Source organism: Lucilia sericata, unplaced genomic scaffold (assembly GCF_015586225.1).
Source record: "Lucilia sericata isolate MDLA Ls3-8-SP2 unplaced genomic scaffold, ASM1558622v1 Contig002362F_arrow, whole genome shotgun sequence".
NCBI lineage: Eukaryota > Metazoa > Arthropoda > Insecta > Diptera > Calliphoridae > Lucilia > Lucilia sericata.
The window spans coordinates 21,800-40,817 of record NW_023996169.1 but is presented as its reverse complement, the minus strand read 5'-3'; the positions used below and the strand labels follow the sequence as shown (position 1 = coordinate 40,817).

General features: G+C 25.2%; 1 protein-coding gene across 1 annotated transcript in view; it reads left to right on the top strand.

Annotated features, from left to right (window-relative positions):
- Positions 1 to 14,756, top strand: part of LOC119613846 (5-hydroxytryptamine receptor 2A-like) — a 30,455-nt gene extending 15,699 nt beyond the window's left edge. Inside the window, exons 3-4 of the mRNA XM_037969913.1 lie at positions 11,207 to 11,340; positions 14,394 to 14,756. Coding sequence (XP_037825841.1) covers positions 11,207 to 11,340; positions 14,394 to 14,507 — 248 coding nt within the window. The 3' untranslated portion in view covers positions 14,508 to 14,756. The remainder of the gene's footprint in view (positions 1 to 11,206; positions 11,341 to 14,393) is intronic.
- The last annotated feature ends 4,262 nt before the right edge of the window (positions 14,757 to 19,018 follow it).

The window sequence follows — 19,018 nt, the reverse complement described above, 5'->3', positions numbered from 1 at the left end:
TGAAGGGGGTTTTTGGGAAAAGAAAACGTATTAACCCGACCACAAATTGTGGCCTTAATTCAAAGACAATAAAGTCACCAAATGGTTTTTTCAAAAAGGAAAAAATTAGATATTTTTAATTTTATGATTTTAAATTTTACACAAAAAAGCCCTAAATGAAGTGAAGTTAATTGTTTGTTTTCTATTAGGTTGTTTATTGATTTTTTCCCCCAGACTTGTTTTTCCTAAGTGGTTGTTTAAAAGCAGCAACTTTAAGTTAAAATTACAAATTTGAAAAGAAATGTTCGGTACAGCTTTATATTCAATTAATACTTTTCTTTTCTTTTGTTCTGTTCTGTTCTTTGTTTACAGTAGTTTTAAATATTAATAAACATATTTAATCTTTTAGTTTATTTTCGTTTTTTTTTTTTATTCGTTTGTTGATATCACGTAATAGAAACAAATGATTTTCCACGACATTAGCACATAATGTAATAATCTCAGTCCATAATTTTCCTTTCACATTATTATATGGCCAAAAGAAACTAATGGCACATTTATTAGGCAATTTTGTGTGCGATTAACATACGCACATCTAAAGTCATAAGGATGGATAGATTAGGGGAGTTTGTTTTTATGAAAGAAGAAAGAATACCTCCATTTCAATAAAATTGTCTCTTTATAGAAAATTTTGATAACATTTTCTCTTTTATAGAAAAAATTTTCCTTTTATAGAAAATTTTATCGAAGATTTTCTATAAGAGAGAAAGTTTTATAGAAACTTTCTCTTTTATAAAAAACAAAATGAAAATTTTCTCTTTATAGAAAATTTTCGATTAAAACTTTCTCTCTTATAGACATGATCGCTAAAACTTTCTCTTTTATAAAAAGTTAACCTTTTATGGAAAATTTTTGAAAATTTTTTCTTTTTAGAAAACTTTTGATAAATGTTTCTTTTATAGGAAATTTTCGATAAAATGTTCTCTTTTATAGAAAATTGTCGATAAAATGTTCTCTTTATAGAAAATTTTCGATAAAATGTTCTCTTTTAAAGAAAATTTTCGATAAAATGTTCTCTTTTATAGAAAATTGTCGATAAAATCTCTCTTTTGTAGATATTTTTCGAAAAATTCTCTCTTTTATAGAAATTTTCGATATAAATTCTCTCTTTACAGAAAATTTTCTGTAAAATCCTCTCTTTTATAGAAAATGTTCGATAAAATTCTCTCTTTATAGAAAATTTCGATAAAATCCTCTCTTTTATAGAAAATTTTCGATAAAATGGCTCTCTTTTATAGAAAATTTTCGATAAATTCTCTCTCTTATAGAAAATTTTCGATAAAATTCTCTCTTTTATAGAAAATTTTCGATAATATTTTATTTTTTTTATGGAAAATTTTCGGTAAAAATTATTCTCTTTTATAGAAAATTTTCGAATAAAATTATCTCTTTTATTGAAAATTTTTGATAAAATTCTCTCTTTTTATAGAAATTTTTCTATAAATTCTCTTTTTTTATAGAAAATTTTCGATAAATTCTCTCTTCATAGAAAATTTTCGATAAAATTTTCTCTTTTATAGAAAATTTTCGATAAAATTTTCTCTTTTATAGAAAATTTCGATAAATTTTCTTTTTTTATGGAAATTTTCGATAAAATTTTCTTTTTTTTATGGAAAATTTTCAATAAAATATTCCATTTTGTAGACAATTTCCGACAAAATATCTCTTTTATAGACAATTTTCGATGAAATTTGCTCTTTTATAGAAAAATTTCGATAAATTTTCTCTTTTATAGAAAAATTTATTCGATAAAATTTCTCTTTTATAGAAAATTTTCGATAAAATTTTCTCTTTTATAGAAAATTTTCGATAAAATTTTCTCTTTTATAGAAAATTTTCGATAAAATTTTCTCTTTTATAGAAAATTTTCGATAAAATTTTCTCTTTTATAGAAAATTTTCGATAAAATTTTCTCTTTATAGAAAATTTTCGATAAAATTTTCTCTTTTATAGAAAATTTTCGATAAAATTTTCACTTTTATAGAAAATTTTCGATAAAATTTCTCTTTTATAGAAAATTTTCGATAAAATTTTCTCTTTTATAGAAAATTTTCGATAAAATTTTCTCTTTTATAGAAATTTTCGATAAAATTTTCTCTTTATAGAAAATTTTCGATAAAATTTTCTCTTTTATAGAAAATTTTCGATAAAATTTCTCTTTTATAGAAACTTTTCGATAAAATAAAATATTCTCTTTTATAGAAAATTTTCGATGAAATAAAATATTCTCTTTATAGAAAATTTTCAATAAATTCTTTCTTTTATAGAAAAATTTCGATAAAATTCTTTCTTTTATAGGCAATTTTCGATAAAATTCATTCTTTTATAGAAAATTTTCGATCAAATTCTTTCTTTTATAGAAAATATTCGATCAAATTCTTTCTTTTATAGAAAATTTTCGATAAAATTTTCTCTTTTATAGAAATTTTCGATAACATATTCTCTTCTATAGAAAATTTTTGATAAATTTTCTCTTTTATAGAAATCTTCGATAAAATTTTCACATTATTTTTAAAAAATTCACCCTAATAAAACCAAACCACATTTACACTCCCAGCGTAGTCTTGTCTCTAAAAAAAAACATCCAAATGAAATTCTGCAAGCAGCATAATGTTTCTCTAAGGCTTAAATTTATAAGCAAAGACTAAAATCAATTGAATATTTGTCTAACAGTTGAAATATTAAGCGAGTTAAAGTGAAACATTAAGTAGAAATTCAACAAGAAATTTTTACAACTAACTGGCAGCATCACTTAGTCCTTGTTTTATCTAGTAATAACAACGTTTTTTCCATTTCACATTTTGCACTTTTAATGTCTATAAACAATTTTTATTATCGGCGTGTTTAGATCGTTAAGCCGTGTATTCTTTTCTTTACTTACATCCATTAATTATTGTTATTTGTGTTTTGGCTCTTTTTCAGTCCTTTTATTATATTCCTGCTTTGCTGTTTAATGTTCAGGTCAAAAATTTATGAATAATAAACAAAAAGGCAAAAGAAAGTATTTAAGGCGTTTTCCAATTCCTTCAAAGCAACCCCACCTCCCCTTTAAGACAGCTTACAACCATTAAAGCCACCATTTACAATGGTCAATTATTGTAATGAAATGTGTTCGAAGAAACCCACAATATTTTGCGGTTGTATTCAGCAATTTAGCGTAGTTTTTGTGCTAAAGCAGCAGTTTTACTGTATTCAATTATTTTCGATTAATGCTTCAATTTGTTGTGCGATTTTTGTATAAACCCATAAAACCCTCTCTCGCTCCTGCTGACTCGTGATTCCTTTAAATGGGCCGCTAATAAAGAATATTTATGGGGTTTAAATATTGTTGTCGTAAGTAAACAATATAAAAGAAAAAATAAAGGTTTCTTTTTCGTTTTTAATAAGTAAGAGCAACAAGTACAATTATTTTAAAATATACAAATGTTAAGCTTCATTTGCTGCTTGAGGAAAAAAAATTATTTTGTTTGTTGAAAATTAATAAAGTCAGCAAAACAATAATGATTTTAATTATACTTTAATAGATAAATATGTATTTGTTAAAATTTTGTTTATTCATTAATTTCTTTGAATTTCATTAGAGTTCAGATTGAGAAAAAACAAAAAATACTTCAATTAGTCTCAATGTTTTTCTATTATATTCATAGGAAATCTATTTTTTATAACCCACACCACTTCAGCACAATAATATTGGTCCTATACCCACCTTAAAGTATACCAATCAGCTTAGAATCATTTTCTGAGTCGATTTAGCTATGCCCGTCTTATTGTGAAATTTGGTACTATAATTTCTTACTTGTTTCTTCATCAGGAATGGGTAGCTCCTGAACTATAGAATATAAAATAGTGTGTTTACAAAAATAATTTTGAAAATTTTAATTTATTTCACTTTTCCCGACTTCTTTATCAATAACAAAACACAGAACAACAGCAACGCCAAATGAATATTGTTGTTGCTTTTTTCATAAAATTTTCAGAGCTTGTCTCGGACTTTTGCTCATATCTGCATCATTTATGGACGGATTTCTCTGATTTTAAATAGGAAACTTCATGAAAGATATCTAGCGTCCCAAAAATATCTGTGGTCTTCAGAAAAGATCTAAAAGGTCTTCAGACAGACGGACATGGCTTAATCGACTCCGCCAGTTAGTTAGGTAGTTAGTTAGTTAGTTAGTTAGTTAGTTAGTTAGTTAGTTAGTTAGTAGTTAGTTAGTTAGTTAGTAGTTAGTTAGTTAGTTAGTTAGTTAGTAGTTAGTAGTTAGTTAGTTAGTTAGTAGTTAGTTAGGTAGTTAGTTAGTTAGTTCGTTAGTTAGTAGTTAGTAGTTAGTTAGTTAGTTAGTTAGTTAGTTAGTTAGTTAGTTAGTTAGTTAGGTAGTTAGTTAGTTAGTTAGTTAGTTAGTTAGTAGTTAGTTAGTTAGTTAGTTAGTAGTTAGTTAGTTAGTTAGTTAGTTAGTTAGTTAGTAGTTAGTTAGTAGTTAGTTAGTTAGTTAGTTAGTTAGTTAGTTAGTTAGTTAGTTAGTTAGTTGTTAGTTAGTTAGTTAGTTAGTTGTAGTTAGTTAGTTAGTTAGTTAGTTAGTTAGTTTAGTTAGTTAGTCGTTAGTTAGTTAGTAGTTAGTTAGTAGTTAGTTAGTTAGTTAGTTAGTTAGTTAGTTAGTTAGTTGTTAGTTAGTTAGTTAGTTAGTAGTTAGTTAGTTAGTTAGTTAGTTAGTTAGTTAGTTCGTAGTAGTTAGTTAGTTAGTTAGTTAGTTAGTTAGTTAGTTAGTTAGTTAGTAGTAGTTAGTTAGTTAGTTAGTTAGTTAGTAGTAGTTAGTTAGTTAGTTAGTTAGTTAGTAGTTAGTTAGTTAGTTAGTAGTTAGTTAGTTAGTTAGTTAGTTAGTTAGTTAGTTAGTTAGTAGTAGTTAGTTAGTAGTTAGTTAGTTAGTTAGTTAGTTAGTTAGGTTAGTTAGTTAGTTAGTTAGTTAGTTAGTAGTTAGTTAGTTAGTTAGTTAGTTAGTTAGTTAGTTAGTTAGTTAGTTAGTTAGTTAGTTAGTAGTTAGTTAGTTAGTTAGTTAGTTAGTTAGTTAGTTAGTTAGTTAGTTAGTAGTTAGTTAGTTAGTTAGTTAGTTAGTAGTTAGTTAGTTAGTTAGTTAGTTAGTTAGTTAGTTAGTAGTTAGTAGTTAGTAGTTAGTTAGTTAGTTAGTTAGTAGTTAGTTAGTTAGTTAGTTAGTTAGTTAGTTAGTTAGTTAGTTAGTTAGTTAGTTAGTTAGTTAGTTAGTTAGTTAGTTAGTTAGTTAGTTTAGTTAGTTAGTGTTAGTTAGTAGTTAGTTAGTTAGTTAGTTAGTTAGTTAGTAGTTAGTAGTTAGTTAGTTAGTTAGTTAGTTAGTTAGTTAGTTAGTTAGTTAGTAGTTAGTTAGTGTTAGTAGTTAGTTAGTTAGGTTAGTTAGTTAGTTAGTTAGTTAGTTAGTTAGTTAGTAGTTAGTTAGTAGTTAGTTAGTTAGTTAGTTAGTTAGTTAGTTAGTTAGTAGTTAGTAGTTAGTTAGTTAGTTAGTTAGTTAGTTAGTTAGTTAGTTAGTTAGTTAGTTAGTTAGTTAGTAGTTAGTTAGTTAGTTAGTTAGTTAGTTAGTTAGTTAGTAGTTAGTTAGTAGTAGTTAGTTAGTAGTTAGTTAGTAGTTAGTTAGTAGTTAGTTAGTTAGTTAGTTAGTTAGTAGTAGTTAGTAGTTAGTTAGTTAGTAGTTAGTTAGTTAGTTAGTTAGTTAGTTAGTTAGTTAGTTAGTAGTTAGTTAGTAGTTAGTTAGTTAGTAGTTAGTTAGTAGTTAGTTAGTTGTAGTTAGTTAGTTAGTTAGTTAGTTAGTTAGTTAGTTAGTTAGTTAGTTAGTTAGTTAGTTAGTTAGTTAGTTAGTTAGTTAGTTAGTTAGTTAGTTAGTTAGTAGTAGTTAGTAGTTAGTTAGTTAGTTAGTTAGTTAGTTAGTTAGTTAGTTTAGTTAGTTAGTTAGTTAGTAGTTAGTTAGTTAGTTAGTTAGTTAGTAGTTAGTTAGTTAGTAGTTAGTTAGTAGTAGTTAGTTAGTTAGTTAGTTAGTTAGTAGTTAGTTAGTTAGTTAGTTAGTTAGTAGTTAGTAGTAGTTAGTTAGTTAGTTAGTTATTAGTTAGTTAGTTAGTTAGTTGGTTAATTAAAAAATTTTACATACGAGAACATCTCCACAACAACTCTTGACCTTTTCTTGACCACTGTGCAGTGGTCGATTGTTTTTAAATATAAAATTTTTTTATTTACTTTTATCCTTCTGTGAAAAGTGCGATTCTACCAAATATTTCACATCAACTTGCATTGTTCATGTTCCCGATGTTTCTGACATTTTAAATGGAAATAAAAATAACTTCCACTTCATGTCTATTTCACTCTTTTAAGTTTTTGTTTTAACTTCACTCAAATACTTTACTTTTTTTTTATAAAACTACAAAATAACCATGGTGTTTTTCAGACAGCAAGAGTAATTTCCCAATATTTTTTACATTTGGTTTTCTACAATAACTACTCTTTGGTAAATACTTGTTTCTTTTTTTTCTGAAAACTATTAAAAAATTCAAACAGTTTCTTCTTTTAATTTATATTAAATGAAGTTTTCGGAAAAACTTCTAAAATTTTTTTATACCTGTAAATAATAAAACATTGTTGCCATCTTTCTCGAAAAAAAAATCTTGATAAACCATTTGAAATGATTATGTTTTAATACACTTAAAAAATTATACGAATCGTAAAATGTTGTTGGATATTAAAAACTTAAAAAAGATTAGTAAAACAAAAAGTAAAGAGAAAATAAGAAAGTCTTAACATTTTAATACTTTTTATATGTATTTTTTGTACTGGGTGGTGGAGGAGGAAAAAGTGACGTTGATAAGAAAGCAAATTTGAAAATTTTATGTGTTTCGTTTTTTTTTTTTCAGAAGAAAAAGTCTTTATTTATGATTGAATTGGGAAAGTATTTTTTTTGTAGTTTACTTTGTTTTATATTTGAGTTAAAAAAAATAATAACAATAATATAATGATGAAAGTTTTGGAAACTTAAAAAATGAAATTTTTAACATCTTTAAAAAATTGAGAAAAAAGTTGAAATAATTTGAAGTTAACCTTCTACATGGCAACTCTTTTGGAACTGTCTTTTTGTTTATATAAGCTTCGTTCCACTTTGCGGTAAAAATTTTACATATATGAATCGTTGTGGTACTAACTACTGTCCTTTTAAAAATAGCTTTAAACATTGCAGTGTTTTCTCTTTCTTCTTTAAATAATTCCATTTTCCAAACATTAAATATTTACCACAATTGCGGCTTGATCAAAATTTGGCAGAAAACAACTTCGAGGTACCACTTAAAAATGCTCTACATTTTGAATCTTCATTTTTTACAAAGAATGAATTGTTCATAAATATTTCTATTTATAAACCTACATACTATGAATATGTTTTTTTAGATTTTTAATAACCCAGCAGAATACACTAATAAAGCTTCCAAAATGTATTCACCTTCTTAACAAAATACATTTCTATAACTACTACATACCGTCGTCATTACGTTAAACTAGTCTAATAATGTTAAGCACATACCAAAGTTGATATAAAATTATTTTATTTCTGTTTACCTGTTCTAAAATATCTAGCTGTTGGTAACAATCACTATTACTTTGAGCTTTATTTTCGAATGAAAATTTTTTCTGGGACTTTCCTTTATATATGTTTTACATTATTTTTAAAACACTATTTTTGGTGAAAAATTAAACAAAAAAAATTACAAGGTCATTTCAGCTTTTTAGTGTGTGCACTTAAAAAAAACCAAAAAAGGCTAAAAAAACTATTGTACCTTTGTAGGTTTTTTAAGTAAATAAAGAAAAATAATGTGAGAAAGTAAATACAAAAAAATGTTAAAATAGAAAAACATCATAAAAGCTGACTTTGCACTCGTAACAAAATGGCTTTATTAACATTTTCTGTGGAAATGATATGTAAAGACAAACACTAGACACCTAAGTAAATGGAGGGGTTGGTTGTTTGGTGGGGAGGGGGTGTATTTCTTTTGATTTCTAAACAAACAAAATTAAATATTCTCAAAGCTAGTAAAAATAAGTTCCTGTTGTATGTACTTTGATTAAGTTGTTGCGCTCAATATTAAAGAGCTTTTTATATTCATTTAAATTTATATAATTTTAAGAATATACGCGACCAGAAGTCATATGTCACATTGAATTGAATTATTGAGCTAACTAACAAAGTAACTAACTAACTACTACTACTAACTAACTAACTACTAACTACTAACTAACTAACTAACTAACTACTAACTAACTAACTAACTAACTAACTAACTAACTAACTAACTAACTAACTAACTACTAACTAACTTAACTAACTAACTAACTAACTAACTAACTAACTAACTAACTAACTAACTAACTAACTACTAACTAACTACTAACTAACTAACAACTAACTAACGAACTAACTAACTAACTAACTACTAACTAACTAACTAACTAACTAACTACTAACTACTAACTAACTAACTAACTAACTAACTAACTAACTAACTAACTAACTAACTAACTAACTAACTACTAACTACTAACTAACTAACTAACTAACTAACTAACTAACTAACTAACTAATCTAACTACTAACTACTAACTAATAACTAACTAACTAACTAACTAACTACTAACTAACTAACTACTAACTAACTAACTAACTAACTAACTAACTAACTAACTAACTAACTAACTAACTAACTAACTAACTAACTAACTAACTAACTACTAACGAACTAACTAACTAACTACTAACTAACTAACTAACTAACTAACTAACTAACTAACTAACTAACTAACTACCCTAAACTAACTAACTACTAACTAACTAACTAACTAACTAACTAACTAAACTAAACTAACTAACTAACTAACTAACTAACTAACTAACTAACTACCTACTAACTACTACTAACTAACTAACTAACTAACTAACTAACTAACTAACTAACTAACTAACTAACTAACTAACTAACTACTAACTAACTAACTACTAACTAACTAACTAACTAACTAACTAACTAACTAACTACTAACTAACTAACTACTAACTACTACCTAACTAACTAACTAACACTAACTAACTAACTAACTAACTAACTAACTAACTAACTAACTAACTACTAACTAACTAACTAACTACACTAACTAACTACTAACTAACTAACTAACTAACTAACTAACTAACTAACTAACTAACTAACTAACTAACTACTAACTAACTAACTAACTAACTACAACTAACTAACTAACTAACTAACTAACTAACCTAACTAACTAACTAACTAACTAACTAACTAACTAACTACTAACTACTAACTAACTAACTACCTAACTAACTAACTAACTAACTAACTACTAACTAACTAACTACTAACTACTAACTAACTAACTAACTAACTAACTAACTAACTAACTAACTAACTAACTAACTAACTAACTACCTAACTAACTAACTAACTACAACTACTAACTAACTAACTAACTAACTAACTAACTAACTAACTAACTAACTAACTACTAACTAACTAACTAACTAACTAACTAACTACTAACTAACTAACTACTACTACTAACTAACTAACTAACTAACTAACTAACTAACTAACTAACTAACTAACTAACTAACTAACTAACTAACTAACTACTAACTAACTACTAACTAACTAACTAACTAACTAACTAACTAACTACTAACTAACTAACTAACTAACTAACTAACTAACTAACTACTAACTAACTAACTAACTAACGAACTAACTAACCTAACTAACTAACTAACTAACTAACTAACTAACTAACTAACCAACTAACTAACTTAACTAACTAACTAACTAACTGACCAACAATTAGCGGAGTCAGTTAAGCAATGTCCAACTGTCTCTTCGTCTTCAATATTCTGTCAGAAGTGGTTTCGAGTAATTTCCTATTCAGCAAATTCCGTCCACAAATGACGGGGATATGAGCAAAAATTTGAGGCAACCTGTGAAAATTTTATTAAAAATTAAATTTTTTCGATGAGTGTTGGTTTCACAGCTTTGCGGATTTTCTTTTATTTTTGTTATTTCTAAAGAAATCGTAGAACCGAGGAAAATGAAATGAATTTTTGGCCTTTATAATGTATAAGTAATATTTTAATATTTGCTTTAATTAAATATTAAGTATACGCAGTGTAAAATTTCATTACTTATTTTTCCTAAAATATTTATTTATAATGAATTCTTTACTGAAAACTTTTATATATAATAATTCATTAGTACATATTTTTCCATAGAAAAATAGTATCAGTGAACATTGTTCCATGGAAATTTTTCATCTGTGATGACTTTTCCAAAGAAAAAAATCGTTTTAGAGTTAACTAACTTTTAGTTTTGAAATTCTGTTCTGGCCCTCATAACGTATAAGCAATATTTTAATATTTGCTTTTATTAAATATTAAGTATACGCAGTGTAAAGTTTCATTAGTAAACCATTTTCTATAGAAAAATTTCATTAGTTAACATATTTCAATTGAAAACTTTATTAAGTAAATACAGTAGTGAAGATTTTGCTATAAAAGAAAATTCATTGGTGAAAATTCATCAGTGAAAATTTTTTAGAAAATCCATATCATCCTAGAAAAATGGCAAAAATCATAGATAACAAAAGCCAATAATTTGAATAAATTTATGTTAATGTTTCAAAATAAAACAACATTTTCTGCACAAAAATTTCTTATGAAAAAAATATAATTTCCATTAATTATTAAAAAATTAAAATTTTTGTCCATCCCTTAATTTCTTTTCATTTACTATGTATCTTCCGCAATTTTCAACAATGACAACTTCATTTAAAAACAACTTCAAAAATGATTTTTGTTAAAAATCCTTTACAAAACCTGAATGTGCATGCATATAATAACAAATGGAAAAATAACTCAAACGAAAAAAAAATCGTGCTCAATATTAACGATGCTGCTGCTATTATTACACACATGTGTCCATTGGCAATATGCAACAACAAAAAACATCTTAATAAACTTACCACCCTCGTGGTCATTAATGGTTATTTTTATGCTGACATTTTAAATAATTATGACAATGACAAAATGAAAATAAAACAACAACCAAACAGGCAATGTTTTTGTAATTGCTGCCATCATTTTGGAACGAAATTTACAAAATGTTGCTAATTACTTGGTAGCATCACTGGCTGTAGCTGATTTATTTGTCGCCTGTCTAGTAATGCCATTGGGTGCTGTTTACGAGGTAAGTAAATGCTTATAATATATAGATACAAGTTGCAAGTTCACATAAATTTAGCTAAATGTAGTAAAAATATCTCGAGTTTAGAAAAAGAAAATAAAAATTTAGTGAACTGTATAAGGATGCTTGCATCAGTTGGCAAAATATATTAAAAGCTTGTTTTTTTTCTATTTAAAATTCATTGTATACAGCTCCTGAAATTAAAATTAATATGCTTTGCAAGCCTTAGTAATTGCAGTAACTATTTATAATAGTGCAACTGCTATTACCCAAGAGAATTGTATGTTTATATAAATATTAAACAAATTTGTGTGTAAATAAATTTCTTTAAATATGGTAGATAATTAATAAAATTATAAATTTTATAATTTCAGTTGATTGAAATTATTAATCTTCTCAAAAGTACATACATTTTAAATAATTTAATTATAATTATTTATATTTCAAATATTTGTGCTTCATAACGTATAAGTAATATTTTAATATTTGCTTTTAATTAAATATTAAGTATACGCAATGTAGAATTTCATTAGTAACTTATTTTTATAGAAAACTTTTATCGGTGAACATTTTTCTGTTGAAAACTTTAATTTGTGAACTTTTTTCTATATAGTAAATGTTCATCAGTGAAATTTTTTCTATAGAAACACTTTAACAGTGAACAAAAACATCATCAATGAACATTTTCTATAAGAAAATTTCATCGGTGAATACTTTTCTATAGAAATATTTCATCAGTGAACACTTTTCTATAGAAAAATTTCATTAGTGAACATTTTTCTATAGAAAAATTACATTAGTAAACATTTTTCTATAGAAAAATTACATTAGTGAACATTTTTCTATAGAAAAGTGAACATATTCCTATAGAACTTCATTAGAGAACATTTTTATATAGAAAAACTTTTTTAGTAAACATTTTTCTATAGAAAAAAGTCATCAGTGAACATTTTCTGCGAAAAAAATTTAGTCAATCAACATTTTCTATAGAAATTTTTTTAGTGAACATTTTTCTATAGAAAAATTTCTTTAGTGAGCATTTTTCTATAGAAAAAATCATTAGTTAAGATTTTTCTAAAGGATAACTTCATCAGTGAAGATTTTTCTGAAGAAAAGCTTCATCAGTGATCTTTTTTCTATAGAAAAAGTTCATCAGTGAACATTTTTGTATAGAAAAATGTTATTAGTGAACATTTTCCTAAAGAATAACTTTATCAGTGAACGTTTTCCTTAAGAAAAACTTCATCATTGAATATTTTTCTGTATAAAAAATACATCAGTGAACTTTTTTCTATAGAAAAATTTCATCAGGGAACATATTTCTATAAAAAAATTTCATCAATGAACATTTTTCTATAAAAAAATTTCATCATTGACCATTTTTTTAAAGAAAAAATATCTTCATTGAACATTTTTTTACAGAAAATTTGCATCATTGAACATTTTTCTACAGAAAACTTTCATCAATGAACATTTTTCTGTAGAAAAATCTTATCAGTTAACATTTTTCTACAGAAAAGCTCAATCAGTGAACAATTTGCTATAGAAAAACTTCATAAGTATAATTTTTCTATAGAAAATTTTCATCAGTGAACATTTTTCTATAGAAAAACTTCATCATGAACATTTTTCTCTAGAAAACATTATCAATGAACATTTTTCTATAGAAGAACTTCATCAGAGAACAGTTTTCTATAGAAAAACTTCATCAGTGAACATTTTTCTATAGAAAAACATCATCAGTGAACATTTTTCTATAGAAGAACATCATCAGTGAACACTTTTCTATAGAAACACTTCATCAGTGAAATTTTTTTAGTGAACATTTTTCTATAGAAAAATTTCTTTAGTGAGCATTTTTCTATAGAAAAAATCATTAGTTAAGATTTTTCTAAAGGATAACTTCATCAGTGAAGATTTTTCTGAAGAAAAGCTTCATCAGTGATCTTTTTTCTATAGAAAAAGTTCATCAGTGAACATTTTTGTATAGAAAAATTTTATTAGTGAACATTTTCCTAAAGAATAACTTTATCAGTGAACGTTTTCCTTAAGAAAAACTTCATCATTGAATATTTTTCTGTATAAAAAATACATCAGTGAACTTTTTTCTATAGAAAAATTTCATCAGGGAACATATTTCTATAAAAAAATTTCATCAATGAACATTTTTCTATAAAAAAATTTCATCATTGACCATTTTTTTAAAGAAAAATATCTTCATTGAACATTTTTTTACAGAAAATTTGCATCATTGAACATTTTTCTACAGAAAACTTTCATCAATGAACATTTTTCTGTAGAAAAATCTTATCAGTTAACATTTTTCTACAGAAAAGCTCAATCAGTGAACAATTTGCTATAGAAAAACTTCTAGAAGAACTTCATCAGAGAACAGTTTTCTATAGAAAAACTTCATCAGTGAACATTTTTCTATAGAAAAACATCATCAGTGAACATTTTTCTATAGAAGAACATCATCAGTGAACACTTTTCTATAGAAACACTTCATCAGTGAACATTTTTCTATAGAAAAACTTAATCAGTGAACATTTTTCTATAGAAAAAATTCATCAGTGAACATTTTTCTATAGAAAACATTATCAATGAACATTTTACTATAGAAAAATTTCATCATTGACTATTTTTCTATAGAAAAATCTAGTTTATGAAAATGTTTCTATTGAAAAATCTCATCAGTGATATTTTTTCTATATAAATATTTTGAAATATTTGTTGACCTACATGACGTATAAGTGATATTTTAATATTTGCCCTTAATTAAATATAAAGTATACGCCGAGTAATGCAATAAAATAATAATTTAGTAATGGAATGTAAATAATGTTGCAAAGAGAAATAATTTAGTTTAATTAAATTAAAAAATTATTAAAAGAATTTGCAATTTGCTCTTAAGTAAAACAGAATCTGCATTATAAGAAAAATACAGAAATTTTATTAGCCAAAAAATGCAATAATTAAATTCAAATGAAAATGTTTATTAAATGAAAAAAAAATATGTATTTTTATTTTCTTTTTTCCACACAAAATGAAAATAGATAAGTCAAGGTTGGATATTGGGACCGGAATTGTGTGACATTTGGACGTCAATAGATGTATTGTGTTGCACAGCTTCTATACTGCATTTAGTGGCTATAGCTGTTGATAGGTAAGTTATATACAAAAAAAAAATAAACAATAACAAAAGGAACCTAAAAATATTATATTATAGACAGATAACAAACAAAATTACTAAAAATTTTATATACTTTAAAAATATCATTCCATATTGTTTCTCCCCTTAAAAAATATTTTCTATCCACTTTAACCTTATCACAGCGTAACGTGATAAATGATTATTCAAAAATATATTGACTGTAAACAAAAGCACGCAAGACAAACAAACACTGTCTTATCTAAATAAAAACAACAAAAATTGTTGGCTAATACTAAAAAACAAATAGTCCAAAAATGTTCGACAAAAGAAAATATTCCAAAAAAAAAAAAAAAGAACAACCGTCTTAGGGTAAAATTATTGATAAAAAATAACAACCTTTTTTTAGTTGATTCCTTGAATAAATAAAAACTTTTAGTAGTCGTCCTTGTAAACAATATGGGACAGAACAAATAATTGGAAAAAAATTATAAAAAAATTCTTATTTAAGTGGGTTTTTTACACGCCCCAGAAATTATAACCAAAAAAGTGGTTAAAAAATATTATTATTTAAATAGTCAATTACTGTTTACATTGTATGTATAACGGCATATTTGGAAATACATTTATGGGGTAAATCATTTTCAGACACCTTTCTAACCTATCCATGCAATTTACTAAAAAATCAAATCAATACCTAAAAAATCAGTGTACATTTTTTATAGAAAATGTTTGCAAGTGAGCATTTTTCTACAGAAAAATTTCATATGAGAACATTTTTATTGAGAAAAATTTCATATGAGAACATTTTATCGAGAAAAATTGAATCAATTATTGATCTATAGACAAAGTTCATCAGTGATTATATTTCTACAGGAAAACTTCATCAGTGAAGATTTTTATATAGAAAAAGTTCATCAGTAAAGATTTTTCTATAGAAATGGTTCACCAGTTAAGATTTTTCTATAGAAAAAGTTCAACAGTGAAAATTTTTCTATAAAAAATGTCATTAGTAAAGATATTTCTATAGAAAAACTTCATCAGTGAAGATTCTTCTATAGAAAAACTTCATCAGCAAAGATTTTTCTATAGAAAAAGTTCATCTGTGATAATTTTTTTATAGAAAAAGTTCATCATTGGAATTTTTCTATAGAAAGAGATCATCAGTGACCATTATGTGAAAATTTTTCTAAACGAAAACTTCATCAGTGAAGATTTTTCTATAGAAAACGTTCATCAGTGAAGATTTTTCTATAAAAGTAAAGATTTTTCTATAGTGAACGTTCATAGGTGAAGATTTTTCTGTAGAAAAAGGTCAACACTGAAGATTTTTCTATATAAAAAGTTCATTAGTGAAGAAATTTATATAAAAAAAGTTCATCAGTGAAGATTTTTCTATAGAAAAAGTCCATCAGTGAAGATTTTCTATAGAAAAAGTTCATCAGAGAGGGGCTTTTTCTATAGAGAAAGTTCAGCAGTGTAAAGTTTTCTGTAGAAAAATTTCATCAGTGAAGATTTTTCTATAGAAAAACTTCATCAGTGAAGATTTTCTATAGAAAAAGTTCATCAGTAAAGATTTTTCTATAGAGCAAGTTCATCAGTGAAGATTTTTCTATAGAAAAAGTTCATCAGTGAAGATGAAAAAGTTCATTAGTAAAAATTTTTCTAAAGAGAAAGTTCATCAGTGAAGAGTTTTCAGTAGAAAAAGATTTTTCTATAGAAAAACTTCATCAGTGAAGATTTTCTATAGAAAAAGTTCATCAGTAAAGATTTTTCTATAGAGCAAGTTCATCAGTGAAGATTTTTCTATAGAAAAAGTTCATCAGTGAAGATGAAAAAGTTCATTAGTAAAAATTTTTCTAAAGAGAAAGTTCATCAGTGAAGAGTTTTCAGTAGAAAAAGTTCATCAGTGAAGATTTTTCTATAGAAAAACTTCATCATTAGAGATTTTTCTTGAGAAAAAGTTCATCAGTGAAGATTTTTTATAGAAAAAGTTCGTCAGAGAGGATTTTTCTATAGAGAAAGTTCATCATTGAAGATTTTTCTGTAGAAAAACTTCATCAGTGGAGATATTTCTGTAGAAAAAGTTCATCAGCGAAGATTTCTCTGTAGAAAACGTTTATCAGAAAAGATTTTTTTATAGAAGAAGTTCATCAGTGAAGATTTTTCTGCAGAAAAAGTTCATCAGTGAAGACCTTTTTGTAGACAAAGTTAATCAGTGAAGATATTTCTATAGAGAACGTTTATCAGTGATAATATGAACATTTTTCTATAGAAAAATTTCATTAGTGTCAATTTTCTATAAAAAATATTATAATCAGTGAAGATTTTTCTACAGAAAAAGTTCATCAGTGAAGTTCATCAGAGAGGATTTTTCTATAGAGAAAGTTCATCAGTGAAGAGTTTTCTGTAGAAAACGTTCGTCAGAGAAGATTTTCTACAGAAAGGGTTCATCAGTGAAGATTTTCTATAGAAAAAGTTTATCAGTAAAGGTTTTTCTTTAGAAAAAGTTCATCAAAGAAGATTTTTCTATAGAAAAAGTTCATCATTTAAGATTTTTCTATAGAAAACGTTCAGCAGTGAAGATTTTTCCGTAGAAAAAGTTCATCAGTGAAGATTTTTCTATAGAGAACGTTTATCAGTGATAATTTTTTTACAGAAAAAATTTTTCTACAGAAAATTTTTCATCAGTGAACATTTTTGTATAGAAAACATTATTAGTGAACATTTTCTTAATGAAAAACTTTATAATTTTCCTATAGAAAAACTTCATCTTTTTTCTTAAGGAAAATGTTCACTTCCTTAAGAAAAAATTTATCAGTGAACATTTTCCTTAGAAAATCTTCATCATTGAACATTTTCCTATAGAAAACCTTCATCATTGAACATTTTCCTATAGAAAAATTTCATCAGTGAACATTTTCCTACAGAAAAACTCCATCAGTGAAAACTTTTGTATAGAAAAATTTCATCACTAAACATTTTCCTTTAGAAAATCTCATAAGTGAAAAGATTTCTATAGAATAGTATTAACATGAACATTTTTCTATTAGCGTCAATTTTCTATAAAAAATATTATAATACTTTAAAAATTTTCATCAATGAACTATTTTCTATAGAAAAATTTTCCCTGAAATTGTTACCAACCTAATGGATAGCTTCTAGCCATATACATAAATAATTCATATTGACAATTGTTGACATGTATTTTTATTTTAAACGGACAAACAAACAAATTACCATGCAAATAATCGGTCAATGGCGTCATCATTGTCATTACAATAATGATTATACTTATTTAAGAATAAATAATTAGTTATGTAGATAAAAACAACTAAAATAAACATTGCCAATAACACATACGACAATTCTATCATAAATTATTGTAGAAGTAATTATTTTATAATGATCAATTATATATTTGTTAAATGTCACAAAATTTGGCAAAACATATTATTTGGAATAATTTTATATTCAACTAAAAATGTTAGAATTTAATTAAAATGTGGACGTAGAAATATTTAGCATCCCGGTAGGAAATGGAGAAAAATATATTATCTAAGACTTGGTTATGAAATAAATGAAAAAGACAAAATTATCATAATGATCATTAAGCTAATAGTTCTCATGGAGAATTCCCCCAAAAAATATGGTTTTCAACAAATTGCAAATTTCCCTAATATTTTCTATACCACATACATTTGTTATAACAAAACCAGCCATCATCATCATCATCACTTCAAATGAAAATCCTCTTAAATATTTCCACAATTAAATTGAAAATATTCTAACAGATGTCAATAATATGAAATAATTGATAAGTGATTGTAACAATTGTAATATTGTTTGAAATAACCAAACAAAAAAATTATTAAATCCATAACTATACGGAATGAATGTTGGACATACTTACATATATCACAGTATCATTAATAATACACGAAAACAAAAATTTAATTGAATTTCAATTCTGACATTCAACTAAACAAATGAAGAGAAACTAATTGTTGTGGCAAATATCGATTGTTTTTTGCTCGATAGAATTAAATAATAAACCAGTATGAGTGTGGGAATATTTTATAATTGAATGGTGAAATTTTGTTAAAAGAAAATAACAAATTATGGTGGAAATGTTCGACCATATGATAATTTGGAGTAGTGTTTATATTTAGCTGACTTTATATAGGGGATTGGAAAAGTTATAGACCGATCTTTAAGATTTACATATTTTTAAGATTAAAATAAATAATTTGCTATAAAAAAAGTCAGTCTATAGACAGTCTATAGTCAAGACACTAGATCATCTTATAGTCTTGACTATTGATCTTCCTATAATCTAGACTACAGATCATCCTATAGTCTAGACTACAGATCATTCTATAGTCTAGAATATTGATCAGTCTATAGTCAAGACTATAGATTAGTCTATAGTCAAGACTATAGATCAGTTTATAGTCAAGACTATAGATCAGTCTATAGTCAAGACTATAGATCAGTCTATAGTCAAGACTATAGATCACTCTATGGTCA